Below are 16,027 nucleotides of genomic sequence, written 5' to 3' on the forward strand. Positions count from 1 at the left end.
AAGAACACTCTTTCTGAAATATTGTTAGATCAATTTTATTTGTCAAATACCTTAATGCCCCGTTTGGAAAACTGAATTTCATTTAAAATTTTGGATTTGATCAAATAAGTTGTTTGGAAATTTGGATTTTGATTTTATTTGAAATTCAAGACATTCAAATATTAGTATAAATATGAGAATTTGAAATGACAACTCAAATTCTGTCATTTAAAATCCGTCATTTAGAATGAAATGTAAGTTTTCAATCTGGGCGTAGCTTAAATTTAGGATATCATACGTCAGTATGATAAGGTGCGCACATAAGACATCGTCAAAAGTTTTAATTGTTGGTGGGAGTGGGACCATTATGTTAACCTGGGCCCGGATAAACAAAATAGCACACGTGCTTTGCAGGGCCAAGTTTGTTGGGAGTGAAAAACTAGCGGGTCTACCACCAAAAGCGGGCTTGTGGGTAGCGATCTGAAATCAAAAGAGGAGACTTTATAGTGGGGCCTACTTCTCCTGCAAAGCGAATAGCACAGTGGCCCAATTACAACCAGCGTTTAGTACTAGTTTTTAAAAGGTGGGAGCCCTCCGAGCGGGGACCGCAGTTTACTGGAGCCAGTCGGTGGGGTCAGTATCCCTAGGCCGGCGCTTGCTGCGTTGTTGTTGAAGATGACACTAGCCTCTAGGCAGGCGGCCATGTTGACACGTTTCGACGTGTCATTGGATAGAACCCTTTTTAAACATTTCGACGTTTTTTTAATTTTATACTCACGAACACCTGCTAAGAAAATATATGATTGAGAAGTTGAAAATTGATCTATCATTAATAAATTCTTCATTTACCTGCTCGTCAAATACTAACATGTGCTCATGTAACCCTTTTAAAAAAATAAACTTTTACAAAAAAGAAAAATACTAGAATCTCGAAAATCGTTCCTGAAAACACATAAACTGTTCCCAAAAACGTACGTTCCTGGATAGAGCATTGCTGTGAAAATGAGTAATCACTAATCAGTTGATTTAACGATTTTTTACGGTCGGTCAACAAAAAATATGAAATATTAGGCGAATATACAAAATGATAAAATGATAGTAAATTTATAAATTATATGAAAATTAATTAAAAAATAAATCTGAAGATGTAAAAGTTTAATAGGACAATTAAGATTAAATAAAAAGTAGTATATATATTACTCGATTATTTTATCTTTTTATTTTGTAAAAAGAAAGAATTCTTATTAAATTTATAAGATCCTATGTAATTTGTGTTGTAAAATTGGATTTGTATTTGCCTGGGGACCCTTCTTTTTGGTTTTTCCGTTTCTTACTTTGAAATGGCTCATAATTATTAGTAACAATTAAATTAGATGTACATATTTTAGTGACCAATAGGCTGGATTCTTCAAATTTGTTCTTAGATAATGACGGAAAGTTTTCTAAACCACATCTGATAAGGATGTCATTATATGTCGAAATTCAAGTGATCAGTTTGTAATACTAATACTTGGAAATATGTAACCCAATCTGGCACAACAATTAGCTATTTAAATTTTAAAAACACACAGAATATTGAATACCATAGAAAAGCAAAATGATGAATTCACAACTGAAAAGCACTCCAACAAAACAGTCAGATCGTATCGTTGTCGACATCCCCGAGGAAAATATACTTAACCCTACATGATTTTAAACCTTCTGGTACCATCCCCAACCAGCCAAGTTACTAGCTAAACTACTTTCGAGCCAGCTTCCAAGTTTTTTGCCTAAAACAGTGAATCCCAAACCAATGTCTTTCAAAGAATTAACCATTCACTGGCAAAAACAAAGAATTCTACTAAGAATCATTATTAATAGCGCTGATCACAGTCCGTACTTTATAAAAGGTATTTCAAGCACAATGAGACATAGTACTTGCGTTTTCGTAAGTTTTCTTGATGTTTACAAGTTCTTCAAGGGAAAACAAACAAGTTCCCGCGTATTTTATCTCAAATCTCAATCATGATGCGAGTACATGCCTCTAATTTCTTATCTCTCACCAGGCCTTCAATCCTAATGATGGATAATATTGCAAGAGGCGATGAGTACTGCTAAACTTGCGACATTATGTGGTAGGGTTACTACATGGTGTAAGTAACATAAGTCCAACAATCCATATATAACTCATTTCGCTTTCACTACTACTCCATATCTTGCAAATTTTATGAATTGCTTCCCTCAGATGCCACCTGACTTGGTAAAGAAAATGAGGTAAACTTGTAGCAAGAACTGTGTTATTTAAAGCGGATTGTTAGGGCCTGTTTGCAAAATGACTTCAAAGGAATAAGTAATTTATTTTTAAAAAAAATCATAAATTACCAAAAGAATTAAATATAATTTATTATTATAGAAATTTAAGATCAAGTCTTATATCAAAATAAAATATAAGTTATTTATTTTCAAAAAATTACATGTATACGTACTTTTTCTGAAAATAAGCAACTTATCTTCAGAAATAAGATTTGCCAAAAGGTCTCTTTAGCAAGTGCAAAATGAGTAAGAGCACAAGCATTATCCATGGAACTTGTTAGGTAGAAAAATAATACTCATTGCATAACCAATGTGTAAATCAACAAGAATTCTTGTGCTTCATATTCAAGTTAGTTAAAACTTACAGACAATTCTGTGCTCTTTAAGCTTTCACTCTATGCTCTTTAGGCCTTCCCAGTTTTATAGACAACATAAGCCAGCAATGACGGAATTAACAAGCTATATATTGGAAAATGAACAATCGGATTCATTTCATATGCCTTCACAAGAGCCCTGCAACTCTGCAGTAGAAGATGGAACATAAATTAGATACAAACGCACCAGTTAATTGCTATTCGGAAGATGATGTAAAATATATAAATATAATATTATAATTAATCTAGAAGTCGGAATCCAACAAAAGAACAAATAGAAAAAATGTTAAAGAAAATGTAGGGCAATTATATACAGTAAATGCGTGCCAAAACACTGAAATATCAGCGAGAATCAAGTTCTGGAAACATATAAGATGAATACATAATAGAGCAGAAACGAAAGCAAAAGATCTGTGTTATCGAAAACGATAGTACATATTGAGCCATCATCGAAAAATTTAGAAAGAAAGGCTTAAGGCCCAGCACTGTGCAAGACACCAATGTTGCACGGAGGCTAGCCAATGCTACTTAATATGGCGAAAGCTAATATATATAATAGGGATGGTCATACCACCCAATTTCACCGTTATGCATACCATTAGAAGATGAGTTTTTAAATTCATATTGTCATTTGCTTTAAAATGCGAACTTAAGTTGAAATTCAAGGTTTTAGACTTTTAGGAAACAATCTTTGCTCCAAAATAACCCTTTCAATTTGCTCCAGATTTCAGCGATCATTACATTTTTAATTAAGAACACCTGGCATATCATGAGACTAAACACGTAACAAAATTGTCCTCCTCTAGGATGGGAAGACGGGATGATAGACAAGTAGACGCTTTCCATCACATTTCATATAGCTACAGATGTTCAAATCCATCTACAGAGGGATATCTCTGAACGTGCGTGTGTGTGTGTGGTACATACGCTACATATATGTGCGCGCATGCACACTTACAGTACGACACAGACACATGTATAAGCATCTAAACCAAAGACTCTACAGTTTTAATTGCAGAATTTGTAAGTGGTGATTCTAAAGGCTTAAACTCAGGTGTGGTTCTCCAGATAAAGAATCTATCGAAGGTCAAACTTAAGTACAACGATCATTGCCTGTCTCTGAAGATAAAAACAAAACTCAAGAAGGGAAAAACCGAAAACGGAATATGCATATCCACTCAGGTTAATTTTACAGAGATTGTAAAAATAAAAATTAATATAGTTGGAAACTAAATCAGTTTTCTAATGAAGCAAACAAAAATTGCTTCTAATATTGCTCTATGATCACTAGGACAAATGTTCAGATAGGCATTATTTTCGGTCAGCTACTTTCAAAGAGCTTAACTGAATAATTTAAGCAAATTAATATTGATCATGCATGATTCAAGTAATGAAAAATGAGATGCACACATTAGCACGACATAGTAAGCTACACATCCTCATCCCTGTATATGTTCATACTATTTTATATAGATATTCAATTTTTTGTGAACTGTATTTATAAGGACGCGGATAAAATTCTTACCTGGTAATGCTTTAAACAAATTGCCAACGAGACCACAAAAAGAACAATTCTGAACCACCGGTTTTGGAAATAGACTTTTAGGTTGTCACTTCTGTCATGGTTAGATAACACAGAATTCCCGTCGTTATCGTCTTCTTTCTTTCCAGATAGTGAAAGCAGATGATCCTGGTACATCCCCCGTTCAGCAGCTAATGCTACAATTACCAAAAATGCAGGCCAAACCACAAAGAAAAGATGCGGAAGAACAATAACCATTACATCTGGGTAACCAAGAAAGTCCAAGCTTCTCATGTTATTGGTCTTCAGCACCCAGCCTTTGTAGGTCATGAATCCTTCTTCACCAGCATCAGTCAAAACTTGTCCAATAAGCCAGGGACATAATAGAAGATAGCTTAAGTAAGCTACAATCGAGAACCATACTTTAGGAATTTTGTACAACTCACTGGAAACCCACACTATAAAATTAATGAAGTTTTTATTGGCAATGAAGTTTTTGTAACACCACTGCCTCTTTGAGAAGATGATTATGGCTCTTGGAATAAGAAGAGCAGAAAACATAAATACATAAAATAAGCAAAAAATTGGAAAATACAAGGCAGCCCACTGACAGCCCATGATTAGAAACTCTTTCCATGTCCACGAAACTTTAGCAACAACCCCATGAACAGAAAATGGCCTCAGTTCAGTCACGGTAGATCTATTCATAATATCAATTGCCTCTATCTGCAGCCAATATCTGTCAGGAGATGGATCCTCATAAGCTTTGAAGTTCCATGGTACATTATAAAATTCTCCCCTTGACGATGCAGACTCTACCTTCTTCATAGATTCCTCCATGATGACAAGATATCCTAGACTCGAGTCAAAGATCCTAACCACAACTGATATAATTGGTGAAGATGAAAAAACTAGGGCTCTGATGGTTCCATAGGATGTAAAGTCCACTGCCTGACAGTTGTACTTGCGAGCTGACGATGTTGTTAACATAAAACGTGAATCCAATGGATATGTGATTAAAATGATCGTTCCTTTAGCTTCTGACTTGAAGTCTGTATCAACAAATGATACGTCGCCTCTATCTATGGCCAGTATGCGCATAGCTCTACTCTTCCTCCAGTCACCAATTTCCCATTCCCAGAATTCCTCTATTGGTAGAACTTCAGTTGAGCAATTTTTTATACTTTCTATATGTATTTGATAAGGTTTCAACTGCATATACTTTTGAGATAACAAGGGAAGATTTGATACATGGTGCCGCTTCAAATTCTTCCCAAACCTGGTATGTAAATGCCCACACAAGTAAGCTGACAGAGAATGATTGAGAAATGTATCCTTCAGCGTCTTCCCAGCATACGTTGATGCCGAAAATGAGAGTGGAAAATGCCCAAAAGAAATCTTGGTTACAGGTTGAGAAGATTGTGAATCCCATTGTGAGAGTTCAGAACTAATGTCACTTAAAATCTTATCAGTAGGATGTCCAAAAAGATTGGTTGGGCCTCGTAACCCGAAAGACATTGTGCTGTCAAACCCAACAAAGAGAAGTTTCCGCTCGCCAGTCTGAATGGTGAAGCACATGTATGAAAAGATTGAAAAATTTAAGGTCCTGAAAAATCTTAACATATATAAAATATTATATCATCAATGGTGCGGAGACTGAACATTATACAATTAGCCAGTGGAAACTTGCACAAGAGCAAATCCAATGGTACTTGCTAAAACACTGTAGCTATATTTTGGCAGCAAAAGTGGTTTTTATTGCTAAAATAAAGTTAACTCTCTACCCATGTAAAGATGACTTTTGTTGCTAACTTACACTCCGTTTCCTACTTTTCATGGATAGAAACAGCAATCTTTGCTTCTAAATATACAACCAAGTTGAGTTCGGATTAGGTAAAAATGTACTCGGATAAAATCGGGTCAACCCAAGATACCTGAACATGACTCGGAAATTTTTAATATATAACATATACATTTACATTACAGATTAATAAATATTTGTGATATTTTGACATATCAATTAAGTAACCCTAATTCCTATACCATCTCACATGATTATTAACATTATATGTCATTTTATATATTATATACATTATTTTTTTATAAATTTCCGTGTTTGTTTACAAAACTATTTGTTTATAATGTTTCAATTGCATCCAATTTTAGTTCGGGTCAAAAGAGGTCATTTTTAGTTTGACCAAATATTCTGGTCAACATAGATCATTTTCAGGTTGACCGGATACATAAGAGGCCGTCTTCGGGTTGACCTAAAAGTAGGATTGGGTACTGCAAACCCGACTTTTTACCTGAATCTGCCAAAAGAATTTGGGAGAGTCTATTATAGTTACTCCCTTGTGTTGAGTAGCCTTTAAAAAATCTTGAATGAGCGAATTAGTGATACTTGCATATTTAATGATTTTGATTTATCAATTCTTGGAATATTTGGTAAAATTATCAGAATAGTTGTCTTCGCATCAAGTACGAAATTGCATCTTCCGATTCGATTTCCCAATTTTGATGTTCTTGCAAACTCTCTAACAATTTTGTAATTTTTATCAAGGTAAATCTATTAGTATTGTTAAGTCTATGCAATCGACATGATTTGTAGTACTACTTAATTTGCTCTGTGATCTTGAGAGTTGAGCCTCTAGCAATAATTAGGAGAGTTACCGAACAAGGTAAGCTTGATAATGAAACATTTTCACACTCGGGCAACTGTTTCCCTCATAAAGGTTCCCGTCAACACCTTGTTGTAATTGGCAATTGTGCATATCGCAGGAAGCATGTACATAGATTGGATTATATAGAATAACAAGCTACTAGTATTGCTAGTGCACCAGTGCGTCACCTACAATCTAACCAGCCAGGTCAATTTGAGAACTCTTTCCTTGGTGCCAAATGCTGACCCGTAGAAAGTGGCTCCTCATACTTAGTGTAAAGGGGTTGAGAAACATACCTACCGACCTTTGTAAGAGAGTTCCATATAAATAGATTTTTTCAAATGTCATCAGAAAAACCAAAAATTTCCGAACAACCTATCATTTTCTTTTCTTGAACGTCGATGGACATAGTTTCAAGAGATATATGGAATCATCAAATGAATTATGGTCAGGGCTCAAATTTAAAGATCAAAAGTCATTGTACAACTTCATCATATGCCAGCAAAATGAAATTGGGAATGGTGAGATATTTATCAATATACCTCCGGTTAAAACTCGGAGACACTAGCAATTTTTGCAAGGTTTCAAATGGATTTTCAAGAAGATCCCAGCTGGTGCATCTCTGTTAAGAGAATATATGCTTGTATTCCTGCTATTTAAATCTATATCCATGTAATTGAAAATTTTGGGGTTGGGATTTATAGAATTTAGGGGTTGGGGTGTAAAAGTACACGACACCTGTCCCCCAAATTTAATAAACCATGATCATTAGAGCAACTCCAATGGGGTTCCCATTTTCAACCCCTAAGATATATTAAATTAATCATTCCCTAAAATATAGGGGGTCAAAAAGTTAAATCACTCCAATGGTAATCCCTATATTTCAAAAGTTTCTATCTATATATATATACTAGCCTAAAACCCGTGCGATGCACGGATTATTTTAAATATTACATAATTTTTGAATTTAATTTGAAGTGAAAATTTAAAGCTCTGAAATATATTTATTAAAAATTTTTTATAATATAATTTGATAATTATTTTAAATATGCATGTATATAATTTAGTGAAATTTTAGTTTTTAAAAAAATATCATTGACTGAAAGATTTAGTTTTGTTAAAATTCATAGGTAAGTTTACAAAAGATAATTATGTTTTAATTAAAAAATAAATTTTAGCTCACATAAATAGTAAACGAATTATCTAAACTTTGGAATACCGAACAAATTATATTCAAATTTATTTTGGTTTAATTTGTTCAAACCCGAATCAATGATAAAAAGTTTATGTATCAATAATAAAAAATAAATTTATGCTAATTCGTATAAAAGTACATATTATTCTATTTTAGCTGGTATAGTTATTTTCTTATTTTGATTTATCGTGAATCAATTGTATAATTTTTTTAGCCCGGATAAATAGCATGTATTGGTTTATTTTATTCCAACGCAACCCGTAATTATATAAACCCAAACATTTTACATATAGATTTGTAATCAAACTTTTAATATTGCGGTTATTAGTGTTGGATCCCGGTTATCACACAATCCTAAGCCTAAATTATACCTAACAACGAATTAGGTAGGATCAATAATATAAGATTTAAATTTATTTTATTATTTAGGATTGGATCAATAGTATAATTTAATTTAATATTATATGTTATTTTGTTTAAATCAAAACCATTAGACATATTACAATCCTATTTATATTTATATAATTATATTGTGAATAGTAATTTATTCATGAGAGTGTTTTATTTTAAATATTACTATAATTATAATTATGGTGACCAGACTGACTGTCAACCAAACTTTCATTATTTCGTCTTTAATATAATAGTATAGGTTATTAATTTATATACTAATTAATACTATAATAGATTTTAAAAATAATTAAGAATAATAATTAAGTAAATTTAGATGGCATAAAATAAATCACCATAGGATCACGTATAAGGCATGACATGTTATGTTAATAGATTTTAAAAATAATTAAGAATAATAATTAAGTAAACTTAGATGGCATCCCGCGTCAGGCAAGACATGGTATGTATTATGTTGCCAGGACACGGTATGTTGTATAGTGTGAAAATCCTGTGTACACTTGGCCACCCTAATTAGTTTAATAAAAGAATTAGGAAATCGACTTCTAAGCGGTTTAATATTGTCTTAATTAATAAGGGTATTTAAGTAATTTCAGGAAGTACCGACCGACTACCAAACTTTTAATATTTCGTCTATTATAATATAATATATATATATATATAAAGTAGGATACCCGTCGGGGGTTAGGTGGCGTTCTAAGATCGTCTCAATCTATTTTTCCAATTTTTTTAGAGTTTTAGAATTTTAAATAGCAAAAATAAAAAAAAATATTCAACATATAGTAGAAGTCTATTTTAAGTAGAATATGTGTTCAAATTAATAAAGGAGAATAGTGAGAATTTATAGAATACGGGAGTTTGAAGTTATAACGACAAGATCTCTTGACATATTATAAATAAAGTTTAGGATTATAGAACTATTATTCTGGGTATTGTCAAAGATTTAACCTCCAAAAGTACGGGGAAGCAGAACATGCGAGCTACATAACACTAATCTGCAAAATTTGTTCTTTTCCTTTTGATAAATGCATGTTGTGGCGTTTACAGAATGAAAGTGTCTATTGATTCATTATATGACCGACTGGACCCTCTTTTGCCATGTACGTGGCAAGTATTGTTTCATTTTATCAAATTTCTTAGCATGATCATAATTTTAAATTGTCGATAGTTTGTACAAGAAGTTCTTTTACTCATATTTTTTCATTTTTTCACTCTGCAGTTGATCCTTGGTACGGTTGATCCTAAATCCGTGCAAAAAAAAATTTGCTTGAGATGGGTCAGATTTAACAACCGTTTTCTGTTTATTCGTATATTACTCAATTGATATAGAAAACTTTCTTTCTTTTAAATTATTTTTTTTGTTTTTACTGATAAAAGTTTTTCATTCTTATATTTTCGGTGTGTAACAAAGAGGCAGGGAGCCAGGGACCTTAAATCATGTTAAAGCCTGAGAGGAGACTGCGGCTACCACAGTACCACTTGCATGCACATTAGGCTTTTACATTCCGTAAAGAAAAGGTTAGCATATACATGGACATTACGATTAGATCACCTCTACAGCTCAGGGTTACGTCATTTGGTTCAATTATGATAGGATCATTTTTCGTGCCAGTTTCTCATCACTTTGTTTTCACTATTGCTAATTTTAGATTCAGCATCGGCAAATTTGACAATTTTAAGTTTGGATGATTAAGATTTTAGATATCTTATTAGAGCAAGTCTAATGCATAGCTATATTTAGTCTTCTAACTATAATATAGTACTAAAATCATAAAACTCAACTCCAATGTATAGTTATACATTGATGGATAAATGCATAAATGGATACTTGGTCTTATATTTAAGACCATGAATGGCTAGTCATCCTTGTCACATTATCAAATAACTAATAATGGAGTGCAAAGAGGTCCACTTTAAAAAAAAGTGTATGAGTTGGACACAATGTTAACTAAATATGAAATTATTTGGTTGTAAAATACAACTAGCATTGAAGTACATGTGCTATTTTAGCACCAAAACCCACTTTTTGGTGCTATATTATAACAATGGTTATAGTCATTACTTGCTCTTATAGTAGAAAAAGTATCCTAATATCTAAATGAGAGGTATCCTAATTTAATTTATATAGGGGAGGGGTTCCAATTTATATTGTAATTGCAATAAATGTTCTAATTTATAAATAAGAGGAATTCTATCTCTTTATCTTTATATTATATAAATATAAGTAAAGCGAAAGCCCCATAAAATTTAAATTTTTAAATTTCGCTCTATCTTCCTTTTTTTCCAAACCATGATTTGAGTATATATTAATGGGTTGATTTTTTTTTAATCAAGAGACTTTATTACTTAAAACTGTTAGAAAAGTATGGCATAAGCAGCTCATTGCATAACAATTAACAATTAAGACCCTGCTAGGGATATATGTGCACATCTTCCGTTTATGGAGTCAAGTTTTTCGGTTGCTCGAATAAATTATTATCGTTCATATTGGATAATAGTCGGTGAAAGTAAATATTATTTTCAATGTCTTTCTAATTTTTCAGACATAGGAAATATATAAAATTTTATAAGTCATAATTAGTGAAGTAAAAATAATTTTATATTCTATTCATCTACGTTTTAAAAGTTGATATTAAAAATTATAATATCAATAACTACAATTAGAAAATGTATCATAATTTATAATAGAGAAATATTCAAATTAGCTTATCCTAATTTATTAATGAGATACATTTAGATTTATAAAGAAAGATTACAATTTTTATCTAAATCATAATAATTTTTTTGTTAGTATTGTGTTTGATGGGAGAGCGTCTCAAATTAATTTTTATCGAAATTACAATAATTTTTTTATTAGTATTGTGTTTGACGGGAGGGCGGCTCAAACTATTCTTATCAAAAATTATAATATTTTTTTATAGTATTGTGTTTGATGGGAGGGTGACCCAGACTAATTTTCATCTAAATTAAAATAATTTTTTAATTAGTATTGTGTTTGAGGGGAGGTGACTCAAACTAATTTTTATCAAAATTATAATATTTTTTTATTAGTATTGTGTTTGGCGGGAGGACGGTCCAAACTAATTTTTATCCAAATTACAATAATTTTTTATTAGTATTGTGTTTGACGGGAGGGCGGCTCAAACTAATTTTTATCTAAACTATAATATTTTTTAATTAGTATTGTGTTTAATGGGAGGGCGGCTCAAACTAATATTTATATAATTATATTACTAGTTCACATCAAAATCAAAATTTTATTATTTTTGTAATGTACTTATCTTAACCAATATTAAATTACAATTATTTACGATTTTTTAATTTACCCAATATAAAATTTTAAATCATTAACTTATAAGAATAAAATCATAAATAAATAAACAAAACAAAAGTAAACCTACACTAAATTAAAAACAAACACACATAAACACATCTACGGACCTACACCAAGCACACTTGTTTACACTGAACCACACTTGTATACGCAGTACCAGTTACAGGGGAAGGAGAAAAAAGGGAAAAAAAACAGAGAATTTGGCAAGAGGAGTAGCAGCAGATGATGTGGCAGTATATAGGGGAGCACTTTTGAACCCTCAAATATGGGGTTTAGTTTTCTCTGACCTAAAATATTTAGGTAAGGGAGGGGATGGTTGGAGAGGTTTTTTTTGGACAAAACCCCCAAAACCCTCCACCATGGCAACTTATTCGTAAGGGATCTATCCCATTGGAGTTGCTCTTATTCATAACCCTCAAATACATTAAACCCTAACCCCTAAATTCGATACAACCTAACCCAATTTTTGCAATTCCATAGATGTGATCCAAATACCTGTACACTACCATATATTCTCCCGGTAATGACGCATTAGCTGAAATTTTCTTAAGATCCCATTAAAAATCCTACAAAGATGTTGGTGTGTCTGTGATCTAGTGTAGTGTTATTTTGGATTCAAGAGGCATTTTGTGTGATATCCTACTGTTTCCAGTGTCATTTTTCCGGCATACGAGGAATTTGTACCACAAATTGTGATTTTAAAACCTAAGGCCGACAACGATATCTTGAGGACCACATCCCCCTGGGCATTTTTCTTCGAACTACCCTCGACATTTAACAAAAGAAAAATAATATTGTTGAGAGAAATTTCTTGGTTTCTTCAATGAAATTTTGGAACCATCTATTTCGTGGAACCTTCTTATAAGGGTTGGTATTTTTATTTTGAAACTCCAACACTAAACAAATGCCATGGACCACTCTTTTTGGGTTTGGTATTTGACACCTTGCAAGAGATTTCAAGAAAATTGTCCTTATTTCTTTTGATAACTAATAAGATTCATCAAATATAATGGAAAATGATTAAAATTGACTATTTAAGACTCGGGAGTAAAAATTAATTGCAAGCATTGTAATTGAGGGTGTAGTACCACTAAAACAAGAGTTCATTCTCCGACAATATTGAAGTTTCATGTAAGAAATTTCTAAATATGAGATTCAATTTAAAGCATTTAGCAGCAATGACAAAATACGTAAAAAAACAATGAGTACACAAACCTGAATGGTGACACTATTAACAAGACCGTTTCTTCCCTGTTTCCCATTAAGGCTATAATTAGAGAAAAAATCCAACGGGCCACCAACACCTGGCACACCAAAATTATCATGATTCCCCCGAAGGTCATAGAAGATGTTTTTGTCAAGCCCGCTTTTGTCAACAACATCTTCCATCACTTGATCGTATTCCCTCCACTCCTCTTCATTTTGCTTCATTGTCAACAAGTCTTTACTTTTTCCATCTGATAAAGATTAAAAAAAGACGCTTCATATATTGGTGCACAGTAATTGAAGTTCACATTCATGATTATAATGAAAAGAGAATGACCTTTTGCAAATCATAGTGAATGAATACATTCAAACATGAACAACTTTAATCTATAATTTAACAAAATATTTTAAATAAACAATACAGCTTCATATGAATGGACGTCTTTGATTTATTATGAGAAAATTGTGTATAAGTAAGTTTACGAAGTATCACTGAACCCTAAGAAGCAAGGATACGGGTGCAGGGATGAGGGTGTGTAGTGTGGGGATACATGAATTCGATAAAAAAAAATATGGGGACTCGGGTGCGAGGGGATACGGCACATATATTAATATTATAAAAATATACTTGCTACTATGAATAATAAAATTTACTAAAAAAATTAGTATATTTTATGCAAATTAGATCAAATACATGATATAAGCATCTAAAACACAAGAATTTAAACTGAAATCACTTTTGTTGGTAGTACAAATATTAAAAAAGATGAATTTTAGTTGAGATTATTAGGCATCCGAGTATCCCGAGAATCCGAGTATCTTATACGGGGTCGTGGGGTCGTGGGGTCGTGGGGATACGGGGATTTGTGGATGACCAAAGAATCCCTGCTTTCTAGACTGAACCTAATTAGAATGGCAAAAAGAAAGCTTGAAATACATACTAGAAACCCTATAAAAAAAACCCAACATCCAATTTGTTGAGGGCAGAAGGAGAAGAACGAACCTGTAAGATCACCAGTAATGAGGACAAGAGAAGGTTTGATGATAGCCAAAGTGGGACCCACCAAATTCTTGAAATCGAGAGCTCTATCAGGATGATGAACACTGAAATGAAGATCAGAGAACTGAACAATCCAAACCACATCATGAGGTCCATTATTGAGATTAATAGCAACCCTTTGATTGATATCTGAAGATAAGACAATAGGGGCATTTGTATTGCGATGAGTGTAAAGAAATAAGGAGATGATGAAAGCAAATACAACAACGCCCACGAAATGTATGGGTCTCATTGTGTTGATCCTTCCACACGGCTAAGCATTAAGCAACCACTCTATCTATCTATCTATCTCGTGCCCAGCTCAGAGCCTCAGCTTGCCACCCAATTCAAAAAAGCTCCATATTTTTCCGGCGCCACTTTGAATCCTGATTCAGGCAATCCCACAAAATTCCGATGTTTGAACAAGTAATCATATCAACTTTAACTTTCCTTATCATTATTATTTTTCAACGAGCTCTAACCATTATTTCGCAGAAAAAAAAACACGCTCTGAAGACCAAAATTAATAATTTTAATGATTTTTAACACTTATATTTTTTCCGATGATTTTTTAAATTTTGATAACAAATGATAAATATCATTTCGGTCACTTTATATTACTAAAAATAAATATTAAATAGATATCTCAGATTATTTAAATATCAAATAAATCTCTCAAATAATGTACTAGAAAACTAAAAATTAAATTTTTACGGAATTTCATATTTTTTTCTTGAATGCTACTGTAACAAAAATAAAATTTATAAATTTCAGTATTTAAGATAACTAGTTAAGTAAAGTGTGATTCGCCACAACAGTACAAAGTACAAACTAATTTAGGAAAATGACTCGCATAAAATAATTAAAATATTATATAAATTAAATATATGTAACCAATAAAAATAATTATATTTAGTAATAGAAATAAACTATTTAATACTTTTTTTAATACCAATTCCTGTCAAGAATTTTAGCCGAGTGTCGTTGTAATTTAGCAATAATATATATATTTACGGAATTAATATAAGCAAATGTAATTATTTTTTATAATCAATAACCAACAAAACTAATATTCATGTATTAAATAAATATGAAAAATCTAAGTAATACGCACATTTAAATTATAAAATTCACCTCTGACAAAAAAAATATATAATTCATGTGATCCAACACACAAATAATACGGGTTACCATATTATAAATATGATTTTCAAAACTTAATATGATTAAAAAGTGTAAACAATTTTTAGGCGTTAAGATTTTTCCGAATATAAACATGGCAACACTAACTAACTATATAATAGCATCATAGAAATACATATATTTTTGCAATTCATAAAATCAATTAAAGAACATGCTCAAGAAATTATAAAATTCTTAATTTTAAACAAAATAAAAAGAAACGTACCTTACGCGGAATTTATATATGGCTTAACTCAAATCTGCAGGAATTTTTATATAGGCACACGGCCTAAATTTATTAGTTAATTCTAAAACTTTGCGGATGGGCCTTAAAGCTCTAAGTGAGTGAGTCACCCGGATTTTATCATAACTCTGCGTAATTCCAATTTTTTTTTAAAAAACTAATACACATAGTTAACTTAAATTAAAAGATATCAATTTTTCTAAAGTACTTGCAAAAACATACTTCCACCATCCCTCCTAATTGTTATTATTTCTGAAAGAGTGTCTGGCACAATAGAAAATATATTTCTATAACTTTGTAAAAAAAATTATTTTTCTGAATAAAAATAGAATGTTTAAATTTTTATTCAGAAAAATAAAAAATTTCAAAAAAGTTGAAAAACTATACTTTCTCTTCATCACACTCCCCCATAAATGATAACAATTGGGAGGGACGGATGGAGTATCAATTATCTAAAACAGTTGCACGCTTCTTTCCGATAATAATAAAATACATCCTTATTAAAAATAACTTTCACAAAAATAAAACGTTAAAAGAGAATTTTTTTGGAGAATATTAACATATGGAAAATACTATACACCCCAAATAT

The 16,027-nt window shown here is 31.7% G+C and overlaps 1 protein-coding gene across 6 annotated transcripts; it reads right to left on the bottom strand.

Moving 5' to 3' along the window:
• Positions 1 to 1,798: 1,798 nt before the first annotated feature.
• LOC141666734 (putative metallophosphoesterase At3g03305) lies at positions 1,799 to 14,503 on the bottom strand. 6 transcript variants are annotated; one of them, XM_074472897.1, is made up of 5 exons: positions 13,977 to 14,503; positions 12,983 to 13,224; positions 4,171 to 5,727; positions 2,637 to 2,792; positions 1,799 to 2,210 (listed from the first exon to the last, which is right to left on the bottom strand). In XM_074472897.1, the coding sequence occupies exons 1-4, from the start codon at positions 14,263 to 14,265 to the stop codon at positions 2,676 to 2,678; spliced, it is 2,205 nt and encodes a 734-aa protein (XP_074328998.1). In that variant the 5' UTR covers positions 14,266 to 14,503; the 3' UTR covers positions 1,799 to 2,210; positions 2,637 to 2,675. The 6 variants fall into 6 exon arrangements, with proteins under 6 accessions (XP_074328998.1, XP_074328999.1, XP_074329002.1 ...); XM_074472898.1 differs by having other exon boundaries at positions 1,799 to 2,214; XM_074472901.1 differs by having other exon boundaries at positions 1,799 to 2,250.
• Between the last annotated feature and the right edge of the window lie 1,524 nt (positions 14,504 to 16,027).

This window comes from Apium graveolens, chromosome 6 (assembly GCF_009905375.1).
Source record: "Apium graveolens cultivar Ventura chromosome 6, ASM990537v1, whole genome shotgun sequence".
NCBI lineage: Eukaryota > Viridiplantae > Streptophyta > Magnoliopsida > Apiales > Apiaceae > Apium > Apium graveolens.

Bases quoted from the DNA above. Each gene is read 5' to 3' on its own strand.
- LOC141666734 (XM_074472897.1), bottom strand. From the start codon at position 14,265: ATGAGACCCATACATTTCGTGGGCGTTGTTGTATTTGCTTTCATCATC. The intron at 5,728-12,982 runs GTTTGTGTACTC...TTCACCATTCAG, and splicing joins TTAATAGTGTCACCATTCAG to ACTGGCGAGCGGAAACTTCT. The intron at 2,793-4,170 runs GTAAGAATTTTA...CTTCTACTGCAG, and splicing joins TTTGTTTAAAGCATTACCAG to AGTTGCAGGGCTCTTGTGAA.